The 17,486-nt window shown below is 53.5% G+C and overlaps 3 protein-coding genes and 1 long non-coding RNA gene across 7 annotated transcripts; 2 read left to right on the top strand and 2 right to left on the bottom strand.

Annotated features, from left to right (window-relative positions):
* The first annotated feature begins 112 nt into the window (after window positions 1–112).
* Window positions 113–2,224, top strand: RAC3 (Rac family small GTPase 3). Of its 3 annotated transcripts, none has more exons than XM_007524466.3 (6): window positions 113–372; window positions 784–855; window positions 932–1,049; window positions 1,130–1,192; window positions 1,506–1,665; window positions 1,790–2,224. In XM_007524466.3, exons 1-6 carry the CDS (start codon window positions 338–340, stop codon window positions 1,918–1,920), a joined length of 579 nt encoding a protein of 192 aa, XP_007524528.1. In that variant the 5' UTR covers window positions 113–337; the 3' UTR covers window positions 1,921–2,224. The 3 variants fall into 3 exon arrangements, with proteins under 3 accessions (XP_007524528.1, XP_016044268.1, XP_016044267.1); XM_016188782.2 differs by having other exon boundaries at window positions 208–372; window positions 1,506–1,669; window positions 1,790–1,850; XM_016188781.2 differs by having other exon boundaries at window positions 210–372; window positions 1,130–1,156.
* Window positions 2,225–8,064: 5,840 nt separating this feature from the next.
* Window positions 8,065–9,832, bottom strand: DCXR (dicarbonyl and L-xylulose reductase). 2 transcript variants are annotated; one of them, XM_007524465.3, is made up of 8 exons: window positions 9,674–9,831; window positions 9,505–9,602; window positions 9,033–9,187; window positions 8,902–8,944; window positions 8,710–8,809; window positions 8,553–8,617; window positions 8,345–8,462; window positions 8,065–8,254 (listed from the first exon to the last, which is right to left on the bottom strand). In XM_007524465.3, exons 1-8 carry the CDS (start codon window positions 9,723–9,725, stop codon window positions 8,151–8,153), a joined length of 735 nt encoding a protein of 244 aa, XP_007524527.1. In that variant the 5' UTR covers window positions 9,726–9,831; the 3' UTR covers window positions 8,065–8,150. The 2 variants fall into 2 exon arrangements, with proteins under 2 accessions (XP_007524527.1, XP_060027712.1); XM_060171729.1 differs by lacking the exon at window positions 9,033–9,187 and having other exon boundaries at window positions 8,902–8,964; window positions 9,674–9,832.
* Window positions 9,833–12,739: 2,907 nt separating this feature from the next.
* On the bottom strand, window positions 12,740–14,286 carry LOC103114734 (carbonyl reductase [NADPH] 2-like). The gene is made up of 8 exons (XM_007524464.1): window positions 14,235–14,286; window positions 13,962–14,059; window positions 13,722–13,876; window positions 13,597–13,639; window positions 13,414–13,513; window positions 13,233–13,297; window positions 12,954–13,071; window positions 12,740–12,846 (listed from the first exon to the last, which is right to left on the bottom strand). Exons 1-8 carry the CDS (start codon window positions 14,284–14,286, stop codon window positions 12,740–12,742), a joined length of 738 nt encoding a protein of 245 aa, XP_007524526.1.
* A 187-nt stretch (window positions 14,287–14,473) lies between these two features.
* On the top strand, window positions 14,474–15,549 carry LOC132532661 (uncharacterized). Its single transcript, XR_009544567.1, has 2 exons — window positions 14,474–14,601; window positions 14,650–15,549. It is a non-coding gene; the product is annotated as an uncharacterized LOC132532661 (long non-coding RNA).
* Window positions 15,550–17,486: the final 1,937 nt, after the last annotated feature.

Here is a 17,486-nt window from a genome sequence, read left to right as displayed (position 1 = left end):
GGGGCTGTTCCGTCTGCTCTGGCCCGCCCCCTCGGGCGGGAAGCTAGGTGTGGAGAGCCCCTACACTCAGCGCACCCAACCCCTCTGAGGCCGCCGGGTTCCAGGCCGCGGCTCCGCGTCCTCGGGGGCGCGCCCACTGCTCGGGAGCCCCGCCTCCACTTTGGCCCGCGCCCCCGGTACGTCCCCCCGCCGGCCGCGCTCGGCTGTCTCCGCGCCTGGCGCTCGGCGGCGCTCGGCTGTCTCCGGCCGCTCGGCTAGGCGCTCGGGTCCGCGGCAGCTGCGGCGCCGGGCATTTCTCCGCAGCTCGGTGGCGGCCGCGCCCGCCCGGCCCGCGCCCATGCAGGCCATCAAGTGCGTGGTGGTCGGCGACGGGTGAGTGTGTGATGGCGGGGCCGGGGACCCTATCTGGCACGGGGTGGGGGCCGGGGCGCCCAGACGTCCTCTCCCGCGCCGCGTGCGCCCGGGACTGGCGGGGTGGGGTCCGGGCTGGCCGAGGGGTGCCTCCCCAGCCCCGCACACCTGATGCTGCCGGGTCCCTGCCCGCCCGGCTTCCCAGTGGGTGGGGCCAGACCTGTCACTTGGGGTGAACCCGCAGCCAGGACACTGCTCTTGGCGAACCCTGCCACCTAGCCCCGGCCCCCCGGCTCCAGCCTAGGGTGGCTGCGGAGGAGCCACTCAGCCGCGGCTCGGTGGGAGGGGCCGCCCTCCTGGGCTCGGCAGAGAGGCGGACCGGAGCCACGTGGGCCCGCAGTCGGTCTGTCCACACTGTCCGTCTGTCTGCAGCGCCGTGGGAAAGACCTGCTTGCTCATCAGCTACACGACCAACGCCTTCCCGGGGGAGTACATCCCCACCGTGTGAGTGAGGGCGGCGGGCGGGGCTCGGCAGACAGAGCGCTGGGGGGGGGACCACTGACCCCCGCTTCTGCCGCAGTTTTGACAACTATTCTGCCAACGTTATGGTGGACGGGAAGCCGGTCAACCTGGGGCTGTGGGACACGGCGGGGCAGGAGGACTATGACCGGCTGCGGCCACTCTCCTACCCCCAGACGGTAGGTGACAGCCAGGTGGCTGGTGGGGGGGGAGGGCTTGGGGTGGTGTCCTCTTGACCACGCCCTCCTATTCTCCCCAGGACGTCTTTCTCATCTGCTTCTCACTGGTGAGCCCTGCTTCCTTTGAGAATGTGAGAGCCAAGGTAGGGTTTGGCTGGGGTGTTCCTGGGGGCAGGGCATGGCTGGGCGAGGGGCCTTACCCAGGTCAACTGTCCCCAGGAAAACAAGAAGAGATGCCCATGGGGGGGGGATGGACCGGCTCTTCGGAAGGAGGTGGGGGCCCTGGTGTGTGTGTGTGTGGGGTCTCAATGAGTCTTATCACTTCACCCAAGAAACAGAAAGGGCTGAGTTCAGACCTGAGACCAGAAGGAAGGGATCCCCAGGTCCACGTGTCCCCTGGGCCAGGGAGAAACGCTCACAGGGCCACCAGCCCTGAGGAGTCAGCTGTCTCCACAGTGGTACCCAGAGGTACGGCATCACTGCCCCCACACACCCATCCTCCTGGTGGGCACGAAGCTGGACCTCCGGGATGACAAGGACACCATTGAGCGGCTCCGGGACAAGAAGCTGGCCCCCATTACCTACCCCCAGGGCCTGGCTATGGCCCGGGAGATTGGTGAGTAGCCTCAGCCAGGCCTTGGTGGAAGGAGGTGCTCTGGGCATGATGCTGCACTGCCCCATACCCCCTTGTCCTCCCTGTCACTGTCCCCGTGTCCCCATGCCCCCCTTGCTGCTCCCAGGCTCCGTCAAGTACCTGGAGTGCTCAGCCCTGACTCAGCGGGGCCTGAAGACTGTGTTTGACGAGGCCATCCGAGCAGTGCTCTGCCCACCGCCTGTGAAGAAGCCAGGCAAGAAGTGCACAGTCTTCTAGAGGAAGGCGCCCCCTATCTGCTGAGTCGCTGGTGTCCCCGAGCCTGCGGGGAGTGTTGTGGGTGGGAAGGGGAGGAGGGGTGGTGTGGCCAAGGGGCCCTGTTCACTGGGCCTGCACCTCTGGGGCTCAGACCAGCCTCCCCTGGTCCTGGGAGGGAGCAGGGTCTCCTGGGGAGGTTTGGCTGCAGGGGCAACATGGGGTGGCCCCAGGCTGGGCTTCCGTTATGGGGAGGGTGGGGGTTCTGGCCAAGCCACTGTTGGGCTTGGCCCCTTTTTGTTTTATACAATAAATTGTCTCCACCTCAGTGGCCTGTTTGTCTCACTTCCTGACGCTCCACCAGGGGGCACTTTTGCCCCCTCCCATCAGTCCATCCCTGGGTGCAAAGCTTGAGCTGGACCTGAGGAGGGAGAAGCAGCTTGCTGAGCCCTCAGCACACCAGATTAAATAGGAACAAATGCATTGAGCTTTTCCATGGATAGAAGCTGGAGGAGGATACACAGAGGAGGAGGGCTTCACTTAGGCAGTTGTTACAAGTTGTGGGGTACAGATTATACTTGGGGGGGCAGGAGGTGGCACCATGGATAAAGCATTGGACTCTCAAGCATGAGGTCCTGAGTTTGATCCTTTGTATCACATACAGCAGAGTGATGCTCTTATTTTCCCTAACACACACACACACACACTCTCTAATAAATAAATCTTGAGAAAGAGGGCTAGGAGACAAAAACAATGATTATGGAAAGGAGACTGTCATGCCTAAAGCTCTGAGGGCTCAGGTTCAATCCCTGGCAAAGCCATAAGCCAGATCTGATCAGATCTGGTAAAGACTAAAAAAGGGAGGGGGGGTGGGAGGTGGCATACTTTGTTAATTGCACATAATACTAAGCACAAGGATCTGTGTAAAGACCTGGGCTCGAGTTCCTGCTTCCCACCTGTAGCTAGGATGCTTCACAAGTGGTGAAGCAGGTCTGCAGGTGTCTCCCTCTTTTTTTTTTAACTTTTCGTATCTTTTATTTATTATTGGTAGAGAGGTGAGGGGATATAGAGGGGGTGAGACAGAGACATCTGCAGACCTACTTCACCATGCATGAAGTTTTCCCCTTAAAGGTTAATCCAGGTTCTTGCACACTGATGTGTGTGCTTAACCAGGTGTACCATTGCCTGGACCCTCTCTATCTCTCCTTCTGCTCACAATGTCTCTCTGTCCTACTGAATGGGGAAAAAAAAAAAAAAGCCAACAGGAATGGTGGATGGGTAAGAAAGAAAAAGTTTACACTTATGTGGAGAGAGCCAGGACAGCAGCCTTGCCCCAAGCTACCCCCACCATCAGGACTGGGGGCACTGGCCAAACACATCCTGGTGGAGTGGCCCATGGAGGGCAGGATGAGCCCAGCACACAGAGAACAGGGACAGTCAAGGGCAGTCTGGCACAGCTGGTCAGAAACTGGGTTTGGGAGCTCAGCCTGGGAGACCCCTGGAGGCATGGTCCAGGGTCTCAGCCTTCACCCCAAGGGTTCCTCCAGGCAGACACCTGACCAGAAGCCACAGGAGAGGGCTTATTCTGTTTCTAAAGAGCTAGCTGTGCTGCTGCATGCTGGAGAACGTCCTGGCCATGGTCCGGGAGGTGGTGTAGTGGATAAAGCATTAGATTGCCAAGCATGAGGTCCTGAATTTGGTCCCCAGCAGCACATGTACCAGAGTAAAGTCTGGTTCTTTCTCTCTCTCCTCCTACCTTTTTAATTAATAATAATAATAAAAGAATGTCCTAGCCAGCTGTCAGACAGCCACTGTTAAGTTATATAAATGTGTATCCCAGAAGGTGGCACAGTGGATAAGGCATTAGACTGTCAATCATGAGGCCCTGAGTTCAATCATCCAGTACTGCATGTGCCAGAGTGATGCTCTGTTTTCTCTCTCCATGTTTATAAAAAATATAATTACATCAATATCCTTGTGTTAAAACAGTGCTAATGATGGCTCACTTGCTAAAGCACTTGCTTGCAGCCCCAAGTTCAAGCCCCCAGTCACCACATGGGAGCAACATATACAAGAAGTGTCACTAGTGAGGGAACAGTGCTATGGTGTCTGTCTCTCTCCTGTTTTCTCTATCTGTGATTGTAAGGGGTGGGGTGGGGTCAGGTGGATCAGTGGAATTGTCCAAGAGTGAAGCCCTAGTAAAATCCCAGTGGCAGCCCCCACACCTATGGACATCTAATCTCTGACAAAGGGGCCCAGACTATTCAATGGGGGAACCAAAGTCTCTTCAACAAATGGTGTTGGAAACAATGGGTTGAAACATGCAGAAGAATGAAACTGAACCACTATATTTCACCAAATACAAAAGTAAAGTCCAAGTGGATCAAGGACTTGGATGTTAGACCACAAACTATCAGATACTTAGAGGAAAATACTGGCAGAACTCTTTTCCGTATACATTTTAAAGACATCTTCAATGAAATGAATCCAATTACAAAGAAGACTAAGGCAAGTATAAACCTATGGGACTACATCAAATTAAAAAGCTTCTGCACAGCAAAAGAAACCACTACCCAAACCAAGAGACCCCTCACAGAATAGGAGATCTTTACATGCCATACATCAGACAAGAGTTTAATAACCAACATATATAAAGAGCTTGCCAAACTCAACAACAAGACAACAAATAACCCCATCCAAAAGTGGGGGGAGGACATGGACAGAATAGTCACCACAGAAGAGATCCAAAAGGCCGAGAAACACATGAAAAAATGCTCCAAGTCTCTGATTGACAGAGAAATGCAAATAAAGACAACAATGAGATACCACACTTCACTCCTGTGAGAAAGTCATACATCAGAAAAGGTAACAGCAGCAAATGCTGGGGAGGGTGTGAGGTCAAAGGAACCCTCCTACACTGCTGGTGGGAATGTCAATTGGTCCAACCTCTGTGGAGAACAGTCTGGAGAACTCTCAGAAGGCTAGAAATGGACCTACCCTATGACCCTGCAATTCCCCTACTGGGGATATATCCTAAGGAACCCAACACATCCATCCAAAAAGATCTGTGTACACATATGTTCTTGGCAGCACAATTTGTAATAGCCAAAACCTGGAAGCAACCCAGGTGTCCAACAACAGATGAGTAGCTGAGCAAGTTGTGGTATATATACAATGGAATACTATTCAGCTATAAAAAATGGTGACCACCATTTTCAGCCGATCTTGGATGGACCTTGAAAAATTCATGTTGAGTGAAATAAGTCAGAAACGGAAGGATGAATATGGGATGATCTCACTCTCAGGCAGAAGTTGAAAAACAAGATCAGAAAAGAAAACACAAGTAGAACCTGAAATGGAATTGGTATATCACACCAAAGTAAAAGACTCTGGGGTGGGTGGGTGGGGAGAATACAGATCCAAGAAGGATGACAGAGGACCTAGTGGGGGTTGTACTGTTTTATGGGAAACTGGGGAATGTTATGCATGTACAAACTATTATATTTACTGTTGAATCTAAAACATTAATTCCCCAATAAAGAAATTAAAAAAAAAATCCCAGTGGCAGAAAAAAAAGTGAAGCTAGGAGATAGCTCACCCAATAGAGTGCACACCCTGGTGTGTATGTTCAGAGCCCTGGGTTCAAAGCACAGCACCACATGGGAGCATCATGGACATACTGGAGGAGCTCAGTGAGTGGTGTCATGGTGCTGTGGGATCTCTACCCAAAGGCAGTCTGGATATTCTGGTTTCTCTTGAGATTGTATAAATCTCTTGCTTCCCCCCCCCCATTATTTATCTTATTTGATAGGGCAGAGAGACACTGAGAGGGAAGGAGGTAGTGATGGAGAGAAGAGAGACACATGCAGCATTGCTTCACTGCTTGTGAAGCTCCCCCTGTAGATAAGAATGAGGGCTTGGGGGTGTTTCTCTTTCTTCTGGTGCGTGTGTGCGCGTAACTCTTTAACAAAAAAACAAGATGGGGCCAGGCAGTGGCACATCTGGTGAAGCACACACATTTCAGTGTGTTCAGCCCCAGGTTCTCACCTGCAGAGGCTTCATGAGTGGTGGAGCAGGGTTGCTGGTGTCTCTTTCCTTCTCTACCTCCTCTCCCCTCCCAATTTATCTGTCTCTACCCAATAATAAATAAAAAAGTAAAAAACAAAAACCCTCAAGGTACACACACACACTTTTTTCTGCTTCCAGGGTTATTGCTGGGGCTCAGTGCTGGCAGGCTCAACCTGACGCTGTTGACTGGCTACGGAAGAAGGGCAAACGCTAGAAGAAGAAGTGCTGGCACTATGAATCCACTGCTCCTGGCAGCCACTATTTTTTCTTTTTGTTGCCCTTGTTATTGTTGTCATTACTGCTGCTGATGTTGGATAGGACAGAGAGAAATCGAGAGAAGAGGGGAAGACAGAAGTGAGAGATAGACACCTGTAGACCTGATTCACCACTTGAGAAGCAACCCCCAAGCAGGTGGAGAGCCAGGGGCTCGTTTTTTTTCTTTCCCACTTTTATTAGCTAGGACGGAGAGAAATAGGAGGGGAGGGGGGGGATAGAGAGGAAGAGAGACAGAGAGACACCAGCAGACCTGCTTCATGGCTTGTGAAGTGAGCCCCCTGCAGATGGAGAATTAGGCCTCAAACTGGGAGCCTTGTACTTTGTACTATGTGCACTTAACCGGTGCACAACTGCCCAACCTCCCAAAAAGAAGTCTTAAGTTTGGGAGTCAGGTGGTAGTGCAGTGGATTAAGTGCAGGTGGCGCAAAGCGCAGGGACCGGCATAAGGATCCTGGTTCGAGCCCCCAGCTCCCCACTTGCAGGGGGGTCCCTTCACAGGCGGTGAAACAGGTTTGCAGGTGTCTATCTTTCTCTCCCCCTCCCTGTCTTTCCCTTCTCTCTCCATTTCTCTCTGTCCTGTCCAACAACGACGACATCAAGAACAACAATAAAATAACAAGGGCAACAAAAGGAAATAAATAAATAAATATTAAAAAAAAAAAGAAGTCTTAAGTTTGATTCCTGACATCACATGTACCAGAGTGATGCTCTAGTTTTTTCTTTCAAAATAATAAATCATTTCTTTTTAAAGGATAGTAAAGGAATTAAGGCCATGTTAAAATAAGCGCAATATTAACAAGTCCTCAAAACTTGATTATTATTATTTTATTCCTTCCAGAGCACTGCTCAGTGCGGCTTATGGTGGTGCTTGGGACTGAACCTGGGGCCTTGGAGACTCAGGCCTGAAAATCTTTTGCATAACCATCATGCTGTCTTCCCAGCCCTTGACTTCAATATTTGCAGATGTACTACTATTACCTTATGTTCTGGGCTTAGGATTGCTCTTCTCAAGTCCATGCTCAGGACATCATCCTAGCTTAAGATCTGCTGGGGTGTGAGAACTTACACTAGGAAACTGGCACCTCTACAGCCAATGTATTTACCATCAACCGTCTGTTCTCAGGCAAGCGGTGGAAGATTGCAGATGAAAGAAAAAGAAGCAATGCATTTGGTTTTGGCACATTTTGAAATCATTTGAAGGACCAAAGAAACTTCTAGGAATTTGAAAACTACCTTGACTCAAAAAAAAAAAAAAAAAAAAAACTCTTAGATCATGAACAACTCTCTGAGGTTCCAACACACACCTGGCACTGCACTTTTGCTATATGAAGTTCAAGAACTGTGGGTTGAGGGGCCAGGCAGTGGCACATCTGTGTGCAAGGCCCTGGGTTCAAGCCTCTGGTCCCCACCTGTAGGGGGAAAGTTTCACAAGTGGTTAAGCAGGGGTGCAGGTGTCTCTGTCTCTTTCCCTCTCTACCTCCCTTTGCCCTCTCAATTTCTGTCTCTATCCAATAATAAATAAATTAATTAAATAATAAGAAAAAGAACTATGGGCTGCCCTTCAGATCAGAATTGTACTAAGAGCTGGCTATTCAGAATACTGCTGTTTCTGCCCCAGATTCCTGTGGACAGGGCTGGAGGCCATCCTTCCTTAGAAGCTGGCCTTGTGGAAGACCCTAAACCTCCCTTGCTGGGGCAAGGGTTAACTAGGTCTAAAGAGCTCAGACTGGAGCATAAGGCAGGGACAAGTCACCCAGAGCTCAGCCCCACATTCAGTCCCCTGGTCTATTCTTAGCTGTGGCCTTGGAGTTAGTGTGACAGTGGTCAAACAGAAAAGCCATTTATTGAGGGATTGGGGATGGGGTGGAGGGGCTTAGTACTGGGCTTGGCTGAGTGGGGGAGGTAGGAACTCAGGTGGCCAGGAAACCCCCATCCACTGGCAGAGTGCAGCCCGTGGTCATGCTGCTCCGGTCACTCAGCAGGAAGAGGATGGCATCCACCACATTGTCCATCTCTATGAACAGGATAGGCAGGGCACAGGGGCAGGAGGCTGCCTGCCATGCTTTTCCACCCCTCCTCCCACACAGCCCTCCTGCCAACTCACCAGCAAACCTGCCAAGTGGGATACGGTCCAGCATGGCCTTGGCCTTCTGAGGGTCGCTCCAGTTGGCCTGGCCCATGGGTGTCATGACCACTGTGGGGTTCACTGCATTCACTCGAATCTGGGCCAGTACAGACAGGGGTCAGTGGGGGGAGGGGTGGGGATGTCTGGGCAAGGGGCCAGGTGGTGGGAGGCACCCCACCAGACTCACCTTGTGTGGCCCCAGCTCCAAAGCCATCACCTTGGTCAGCATGTCTAGGGCGCCCTTGGAGGAGCCTGTGAGGAAGCACAGTGCATGAAGCCTGAGCTAGATGCAGGTTGGGGTACAGGCTGGGAGCAGGGCATGGGGGGGGGGGGAGCGCACTCACAGTAGACACTGTGGTTAGTCAGTGCACGCTGAGATGCCTGGCTGGAGACATTTACTATGGACCCTGGGGTGCCCCGAGCTTTCAAGCCCCGGGCCACCATCTGGAATCACAAAGGGATTATGAGTGGGAAGAGGGCCCAGTACAGTCCTGTTCCTTGGACCCGGGTTCCGCCTGGCTGGCAGCACTGCTCACCTGAGACACCTGGATCACAGCTCGAAGGTTCACGGCAAAGGACCTGGAGGTGGAGGGGCAGAGCTGGTCCGAAGCTGGGGGTGCCCTGCAGGGGACTGCCTGTGCCCCTAGCCCCTCCACCTCCCACTCACTTGTCACACGCCTCCTTGGTGATCTCTAGGAAGGGCTGCAGCAGCGCCACGGCCGCGTTGTTCACCAGCAGGTCCACGGGGCCCATGCTGGCCAGCGCCTGCTCTGTGGCCTCCCAGTCACCCAGGTCCACGCACACGGGCTCTATCCCTGGGCACTGTGGGGGGAGGCTCAGCCACCAAGGACAGTGGGCTTCCGCCACCGAGTGTTGAAGGTGGTCTTCCAGCCACAAAGGGGAGGGCTCAGGGCCAGGGGGCCACCGCAGGGCATAGGGCAGCAGCCTGGCCCCGCCTCTGGCTAGCGGCTTCCTCCCTGGCCCCAGGCCTGCCCAGAAAGGCAGACCTCCTGGCAGCTTCCAAGCACTGGGGCATCGCAGTACTTCCCCCGCCAAGGGAGCGGGAGAGAGGCCGAAGGTCCTAGGGAGCCCCAGCGCCTGCAGCCCCCACCCCTGAGCTGAGACGGGGCGGCACCTACCTCGCGGGCCAGGCTGTCCAGGTCGGCTCGGGACCGGCTGACGGCCACCACCCGCGCCCCCGCCTCGTGCAGAGCCTGGACCGTGCGGCGTCCGATGCCTGCGGGACGCATGGGTCAGTGCGGGCGCTGGCGCGCTCCCGGACCCCCACCACCCCGCCCGCCGGCCTACCTTTGCCTGCCCCAGTGACGAGCGCCCGGCGGCCCGCGATGCCCTGCTCCATGATGGCGCACAGCAGCGCTCACCGCGCTGGTTGCACTGAGACTGAGGCGAAGTGTCCAGAGGGCAGGGGGCGGGACACGGAGAGGGCGTGTTACGGAAGGGGCGGGGCGAAAACGAAACCAATCGTTAGGCCGAGTGGGAGCGGGGTCTGCGGAGAGACGGGGCGTGGTCAAGTGGAGAGCGGAGTTCGCGGGACTGAGGCGGGGCGTGGAGCCGGCTGAGTTTGTGAGAGTGGGTGCGGGAGCAGGCGAGTCTTGGGGGCGGGGTTCAGCAGGGCGTGGAGCCGAAGAGCTTGGGCGAATTCAGTGGGCGCTGTCACCGGTCGGTTAGTTTTTCAAAGGTTGATTCAGTTTTTATTGAGAGAGAGAGAAAGAGACGGAGAGGACTAGCGAAGTAGCTCACGTGGACAGTGTGCTGTTTTGGCATGTGCGCCCCTCAGGTTCTAGACCAGCCGCCCACCACAATGAAGAAAGCTTCTGTGGTCCAGGAGGTGGCGCAGTGGATAAAGCATTGGACTGACAAGCATGAGGTCCTGAGTTCAATCCCTGGCAGCACATATACCAGAGTGATGTCTGGTTCTTTCTCTCTCTGCCTATCATAAATAAATTATAAATATATATATGTATACACACACACACACACACATATATATATATATATGAAAGCTTCGGTGCTATGGACTCTTTCTCTCCCTCCCTGTCTGTCTAAAAATAAAAAGAAGAGAAAGAACCAGAATATTACTCTGCAAAGTGATGCTGGGGATGGAACTGAGGAAACTCATGGTCACAAGTCCAATGGTCCATCGCTATATGGACAGTGCCATGTTTAGGGCTACTAGATCATAACTGTATTTCTTTAAAGATCTATGAGAGACGCTACCAAAGTATCACTGGTACATATGATGTCAGGGATCAAAGTGGGGACCTTATGGCTGAGAGTCCAACAATTTATGCACTACACCACCTCAAGGGCCACTGGGTTGGGGATTTTAAAGTGTAAAGTAGGAATTATCCACCAGGGCTGAAGGCACTTTAGCAAGCCCAGCCAGTATTTTTTATTCTATTTATGTATTTATTTTGTTACCAAGATTATTTCTTACAAGAACAGGAAAACCAACTCAGACGTGGTAGTTAATAACCAGGAAGGAAAGTAAGCTGCCTAGGAAATGGAGAACTCAGTGTAGCCTCTCATTTTCTCCTGAGACTTTAGACAAACAGGATCACAAATTGCACACCCAGGCATGGGAATAGGTACCTGGGAATAACCAGTAGCACCCACAGGGCAGCTGGCTAATCAAATCTACCTGAAGAATCCACTTTAGTCTCCAAGAGCTGAGCTCCAAGGTCAGACCACATGAAACTCCCAGCACTTTAAATTATGATACAGGGTGGTGAGGTATCTCACCTGGGAGGCTGCCTGCTTTGCCATCTGCTCTGACCCAACACCATATGGAAGGAAGTCCTATGGCACCAGAGGAAGTCTCAGTGCTATGGGGTGAGCCCTCTCCTTTCAATCTCTGTCTCTCTTTCTCTGTTATATAAGAGGGAAAAAGTTAGCTCGCAGTGGTGACAATATCTAGAATAAGATCCGGTGGTAGGAATGGGGTCACTGGGAGACAAGGTCTGGAAACAGAGCGCTCCTGCTCCTGGGACTATAAGCCCAAAGAGGTGATCAGGAGCAGAAGGTGGCCCAGGGCAGTGGAGAGGGGCAGCTGTGCAAGGGGCATGGAGTACTGGCACAGGGTCCTCCCCACTGGGCCTGAACTGTGGCATGGCAACCCATCAGCCTCTGGCCACTGGGCAAACCCTGCCCTCTGCTCCTCAAGGCTAAGTAAGGACTGCCTCAGCTTATTCTTCCTGCAAGGCCAGAGGCTTAGATTTCTCCTTGGTGGCTCTACCTTGTCCCCAGGATGCTGTCCAAACCCTGAGTGCCCTTGGCTCCTCAGTGTGCTGGCTGGACTGATCCAAACTAAGTCTGCTTGCTGGGGAGGAGGAAGTTCCCTGGGCATTGTCCACCCCCAACTGAACCCTGAGATCTCTCAGCACTGTGGTACCACTGCTCAGGTGGCCCCTGCCCAAGCGCATGTCACTCTGCCTCCTGGCTCAGGGTTGGACAGGGCACCAGCTCAGCCAGCTGACCCCTGGACACCCCACCAATATGCCCCAGCTAGGGCTGTTCTGCCAGAGGCAGTAGATAGAGTAGTGGGTGTGGGCCCTGCCCAGGTTGGGCTGCTCTCTCCTATGTGGTCTTGTGGGAGCGGTGTTCCCTGGGGCCGGTAGGGGGTGGAGGTGGATTCTCTGGAGTTGAATGAATTAGATTAGTCCAGCCCTGGTGCCTGCTGACCTCTCCTCGCCATAGATCAGAGTGGGGAAGCTGGGCTGAAGGGTAGGGCCATCGCTACAGGGGGGTGAAGGTGGGTGCCCTCTTCCCTCTAGCCCAGGCTGGTGTTTGTGTGGGGTGTTGCAGGGCAGGTCTAGGAGCCCAGGAACCTCTTCTTCGTGGAGGAGTTGCAGCCCTCCTCCATAGGCAGAGTCAGCAGTGGAATGCTGCCTACCTTTGTACCTAGGCCCCTCACTTCACAGTGTTGAAAGGTGTGCGTCCCCCACCTCATTCCCCAGTCTCTGACGGTCCCTTCCACAGCAATGGGACTGCCTATCCAGAATTCTCATGTATTGGCCCAAGAATAGGGCTCTCTTTATTTAGGTAGGTGGATCCCAGCAAGGCCCGGCTGGAGTGTGTGTGTGTGTGGGGGGGGGTGCAGAAAAGGGCGGGCCTGATGGTGGGAAGGCCCCAGTCATTTGATGGACTTGGTGAGCCGGGTTGGTTGGTGGGCGGAGCCTTGGCAGCGGGGGACCAGGAGGTAAGCCTGGGAGGGATCTGAAGTGAAACTGAAGGGGAGCGCGGCTTGGGCTAAACAGGATGCTGGGCGGGGCCAGGGGCGGCAGTGCCCACGAGGAGGAGCCTCACTTGGTGGCTAGCCAGCCTCTAGCTTCCAGTGGCACCAGGCGCCTGGCACTAAGAGACCAAGTACCCGCAGTCCACCAGGATGGACGAGCCGGTGGTGCTGGCGCTGCAGTCGCTGAGCAGGAAGAGGATGCTGTTGACCACGTCCTGCACCTCCGCTGCAGGTGGGGGAGGTATGGAGGGGGGGTGGTGTTAGCGTGGCTCTTCCTGCCTCTCCTGACCCCCTACACTCCTCCGCACCCCCCCCCCCCCCCCCCCCGCTGACCTGCTAACTTCTGCTGTGGGTGTCGTTCCTTCATCCTCTGGGCTATTTCGGGGTTCTCAAAAACACTCTGGCCCATGGCCGTCAGCACCAACGTGGGGTTCACAGAGTTGACCCGGATCTGGGGCAATGGGTCGAGACAGCCTCAGCCTCCGCACTAGCATCTTCTGTCTTCTGCTGGCTGAGTTCGCCGTGTGTGGCCAAACCCTGAGAGCCTTGTGGGGGCCACATTCCTGTCCCCCAGACCCCCACCTCAGTACCCACACCATGTCCCATTCTTACCTTGTGTGGCCCCAATTCCAGGGCCATGACTTTGGTCAGCATGGTCATTGCACCCTTGGTGGAGCCTAGGGTGGGAGCACAGCCATGAGGACCCCTCAGGGAGTCACTCCTCTTTAATTGAGTTCCACTCCTGTGGCCCACGGCAGCCCACATAGATTGGGAGTCAGACAGTGGTACTCACAGTAGACAGCCAGATGAGGTAAGGAGACAAGGCCAGCTATGCTGGAGATGTTGACAATGGAGCCAGGTACCCCTTGGCTGATCATGCCCCGTGCCACAATCTGGAAGCCAAGAAAAGGAGCAGCTTGACACCCTGCAATGTCACCTGTGCCGTCTGCTCTGAGCCACGTGTTCCCCAGCTCACCTGGGACACTTGAAGCACAGAACGCAGGTTCACATTGAATGACCTGGAGGTAGGGAGTGGATGGTCAGATGGCCGGCACCTTCCCATGTCCTGGGGCAGCCCTTCCCTATCCTCCTGTGCCCCACCTGTCAAAGACCTCCTTGCTGATCTCCAGGAAGGGCTGCTGCAGCGCCACAGCTGCATTGTTCACCAGCAGGTCCACAGGGCCCACGCTACCCAGTGCCTGCTCTGTGGCCTCCCAGTCACCCAGGTCCACGCACATGGGCTCCAGCCCTGGGCACTGTGGAGGCATGGTGGACAGTGATGGTTGGTCCCAGAAGGTCCCTGGCACCCCTCAAGTTGTGGGGTATAGATCTGGGCCTCACCTCCTTGGAAAGGCTGACCAGGTCTTCATTGGTCCGGCTCACGGCCACCACCCTGGCTCCAGATTTGCAGAGTGCCTTTACTGTGTCCCGTCCGATCCCTGTGGGACACACAAAAGGGCAGTGGCCCCACAAGCCTGTACCCTGAGCCCCACCTGTACAGCTGTAGTCTCAACACTGCCTCTCTGGGCAGCCTGGATAGACCAAATGCCTACCTTGGCCTCTAGGAGGTGGGGAGCAGCCAGGCACAAGGGGCCCCCTGACCCTCAAGCCTACCTTTCCCTGCACCTGTCACCAGGGCTCGCAACCCATTGAAGTTCAGCTGCATGGTGCTTACTGGGAGCTGGTTATCCAGGCTAGGCCTGGGCTTTATAGGTGCCTAGCCGTTGGTGGGGGCAGGCTGGAATGTGAATAGGGCTGAGTGGTTCTTTGTTGGGGGCATTTCTTGCCAGGTGTGGGCATGCCCCTCCTGCCACAGGGTGCAGCTTCTGTGTCCTTTGTTCTTGGACTCCACTCCCTGAAGCCACTCCCCTCCCCTGGATGGGTGTGAGACAGTGGTGTCAGATAAAGCATCCCCCAACCCAAGGTTGGAAAGAAAGTCACATGAGAGCGTGTGCACACAGCATGTACAAATTGGCAGCGGGTGGTGGGATAGGGGTGGCTAGGGAGTTTGCCACTAAATTGGCAGCAGGTGGTGGGATAGGGGTGGCTGGGGAGTTTGTGGCTTTTTGTTTCTTTTTTATCTGGATTGAAAGGTTACCCCTTGGCAGGTTTTTTTTTTTCCCCGGCAGGGGAATGTTAATTGCCCCTGATTTGGGGGTGTCCATGCTCTCTCTGGGTGAGTTCCCTGGGAAGGGGGGATGGGTAGGCATTTGTGGCAACAGTTGTTGTTCCCTGATCTGGCAGCAGCCAGTTGGTACCCTCTTCCTCCAGCTGACTGGGGACAGACAACCCAGAAGGGCTCCTGTAAGACCTACACTGGCACCTCCAGGTAGTAGCCAAGACTGGGCCCCATTCCTGCAGAGCAGACCTCACTCAGTCCAATCAGTGTTGGGGCTACTGTGGCCCTCAGAGTCTTCTTCATCTGCACCTTTGGATTCTCATGCCCCCCTTCCCACCCAGGGGTCATCCTCCTCACCTCTGAGGTGATACATTCTCCTTCCTCAGGGACCTTAACAGTGGACTGACTCTTTGGGGGGGATCTAAAGGAAGTGAGACAAGTCCTCTTTGCTGGGATAAGTCTGGAGGGAGTGTGAAATTGTGAGGGAAATTGTGAGGAGCCTCACAAAGCACCCTACATTCCTGATACTATGGACCATCTACATAATCATTGTTTTGCCTGAAAGATCCCCACCCATTCCATTCTTTTGATCTATCTTCTTTCTACCCTCAAGACCCTCCCTGCCTGCAGGGTAATATTAATCCTACCAGTTAAAACCCTCACAACAGTTGCTAAGGAAGTTTCTGCCTTCCCAGCCCCCTTTTGCCGTTCTCCACCCTTTCCTAGCCATTTCTGTTTCCGACTTGCCATGTCCAGGTCTAGCCTTTTAAAAGCCTAGGCTTTCTGATCAATAAAGAATATTGCATTGTCTTGCCATGTGTTTGGTTCCTGAGTCATCTCCCTCGCGTCACTGAGTGAGTAGCAGCCCAGGCTGGCTCTAGTTGAGTTCTCTCCAACCCAGAGAGTAGGCACCCAGGAAGAGGCACCCCCACACTAGCCCGGCAAGGGAGCTCCAGGTGGCCCTCAGTATAGGGAGCCCCAGTGCCTCTCAGTGCCCCTTCCCCACACTCCTGCTGTGGCCCCAGTAGGTCCTATACTCATCTTTGTCTTTCTGACAGTCCCCCTTCACTTCCTTTCTAAGTCATGCCTACATACCTTTTTTTCTTTTTCTCTCTCAGATAAGAGAAACAGTGCTGGCTTCCTCTGGTGTTTTCCAGATTTACTTCCCTTTCTATGATGGTAGAAAAACAAGCTTCGTGGTCCGGGAGGTGGCGCAATGGTAAAGCTTTGGACTCTCAAGCATGAGGTCCTGAGTTTGATCCCTGGCAGCACATGTGCCAGAGTGATGTTTGGTTATTTCTCTCTCCTCCTATCTTTCTCATAAATAAATAAAATCTTGAAAAAAAAGAAAGAAAGAAAGAAAAAGAAAAACGAGCTTCAGGGGCCGAGTGGTGGCGCACCTGGTCAAACGCATATGTTACAGTGCATAAGGACCCAGGTTCAACGCCCCCACCCCACCCCACCCCTGTCCCCACTTGCAGGGGGGAGGCTTCACGAGTGGTGAAGCAGGTCTACGAGTGTCTCTCTGTCTCTCTCCCTCTCTATGACCCCTTCCCTTTCATTTTATGACTGTCTGTATCCAATAAACAAATAAAGATTAAAAAAATTTAAAAAGGGAGTCAGGTGATAATACAGCGGGTTAAGCGCAGGTGGCGCAAGCGGAAGGACTGGCTCCCCACCTGCAGGGGAATTGCTTCAAGATGGTGAAGCAGGTCTGCAGGTGTCTATCTTTCCCCCTCTCTGTCTTCCCCTCCTCTCTGTCCATTTCTCTCTGTCCTATCCAACAACGATGTCATCAATAACAACAACAATAATAACTACAACAATAAAACAACAAGGACAACAAAAGGGAAAGTAAATAAATATTAAAAATAGAAAAAAAAAGCTTCAGGGGCCTGGCAGTAGCGCACCAGGTTAAGCACACATAGTTGGAAGCACAAGGATCCTGGGTTTTTTTTGTTTGTTTGTTTTTTTAAAAGAATTTATTTATTTATTTTTATTTTAAAAAATTATTTATTTACTTATTCCCTTGTTGTAGTTATTATTGTTGTTGTTAATGTCGTTGTTGTTGGATAGGACCGAGAGAAACAGAGAGAGGAGGGGAAGACAGAGAGGGGGAGAGAAAGACAGACACCTGCAGACCTGCTTCACCGCTTGTGAAGCGACTCCCCTGCAGGTGGAGAGCCGGGAGCTCGAACCAGGATCCTTATGCCGGTCCTTGCGCTTAGCGCCATGTGCGCTTAACCTGCTGCACTATGGCCCGACTCCCAGAATTTATTTATTTATTTAGGAGAAAGATAGGAGGGAAGAGAGAAAGAACCAGACATCACTCTGGTACATGTGCTTCTGGGAATTGCCTGGAATCAAGACCTCATGCTTGAGAGTCCAATACTTTATCCACTGCGCCACCTCCCAGACCACCCACCTGCTGGGGTGTCCCTTCACAAGCGGTGAAGCAGGTCTGCAGGTATCTGTCTTTCTTTCCCTCTCTGTCTTCCCCTCCTCTCTCAATTTCTCTCTGGCCTATCCAACAACAACAACAACAACAACAATAGCAGCAGCAACAGCAACAGTAACAGCAACAACAACAATGGGGGGAAAAGATGTCCTCCAGGAGCAGTGGATTGGTAGTGCAGGTGCCGAGCCCCAGTGATAATCTTGGAGGCAAAAGAAAAAAAGAGAAAGAAAAAAAGAAAAAGAAAAAAAGAGAAAGAAAAAAAAGAGAAAGAATAAAAGAGAAAGAAAAA

The sequence above is a fragment of the Erinaceus europaeus genome, chromosome 14, assembly GCF_950295315.1.
Source record: "Erinaceus europaeus chromosome 14, mEriEur2.1, whole genome shotgun sequence".
Taxonomy (NCBI): Eukaryota; Metazoa; Chordata; class Mammalia; order Eulipotyphla; family Erinaceidae; genus Erinaceus; species Erinaceus europaeus.
This window is presented reverse-complemented; position numbering and strand designations above follow the sequence as displayed.

Coding starts and splice junctions, on each gene's coding strand:
- RAC3 (XM_007524466.3), top strand. CDS start 338: ATGCAGGCCATCAAGTGCGTGGTGGTCGGCGACGG. Junction 1,050..1,129: donor CACTCTCCTACCCCCAGACG/GTAGGTGACAGC, acceptor TATTCTCCCCAG/GACGTCTTTCTCATCTGCTT. Junction 1,666..1,789: donor GGCTATGGCCCGGGAGATTG/GTGAGTAGCCTC, acceptor TGCTGCTCCCAG/GCTCCGTCAAGTACCTGGAG.
- DCXR (XM_007524465.3), bottom strand. CDS start 9,725: ATGGAGCAGGGCATCGCGGGCCGCCGGGCGCTCGTCACTGGGGCAGGC. Junction 8,810..8,901: donor CTGTGATCCAGGTGTCTCAG/GTGAGCAGTGCT, acceptor TTGTGATTCCAG/ATGGTGGCCCGGGGCTTGAA. Junction 8,618..8,709: donor GACTAACCACAGTGTCTACT/GTGAGTGCGCTC, acceptor GCTTCCTCACAG/GCTCCTCCAAGGGCGCCCTA.
- LOC103114734 (XM_007524464.1), bottom strand. CDS start 14,286: ATGCAGCTGAACTTCAATGGGTTGCGAGCCCTGGTGACAGGTGCAGGG. Junction 13,298..13,413: donor ACCTCATCTGGCTGTCTACT/GTGAGTACCACT, acceptor CTCCCACCCTAG/GCTCCACCAAGGGTGCAATG. Junction 13,072..13,232: donor TGGAATTGGGGCCACACAAG/GTAAGAATGGGA, acceptor CCATTGCCCCAG/ATCCGGGTCAACTCTGTGAA.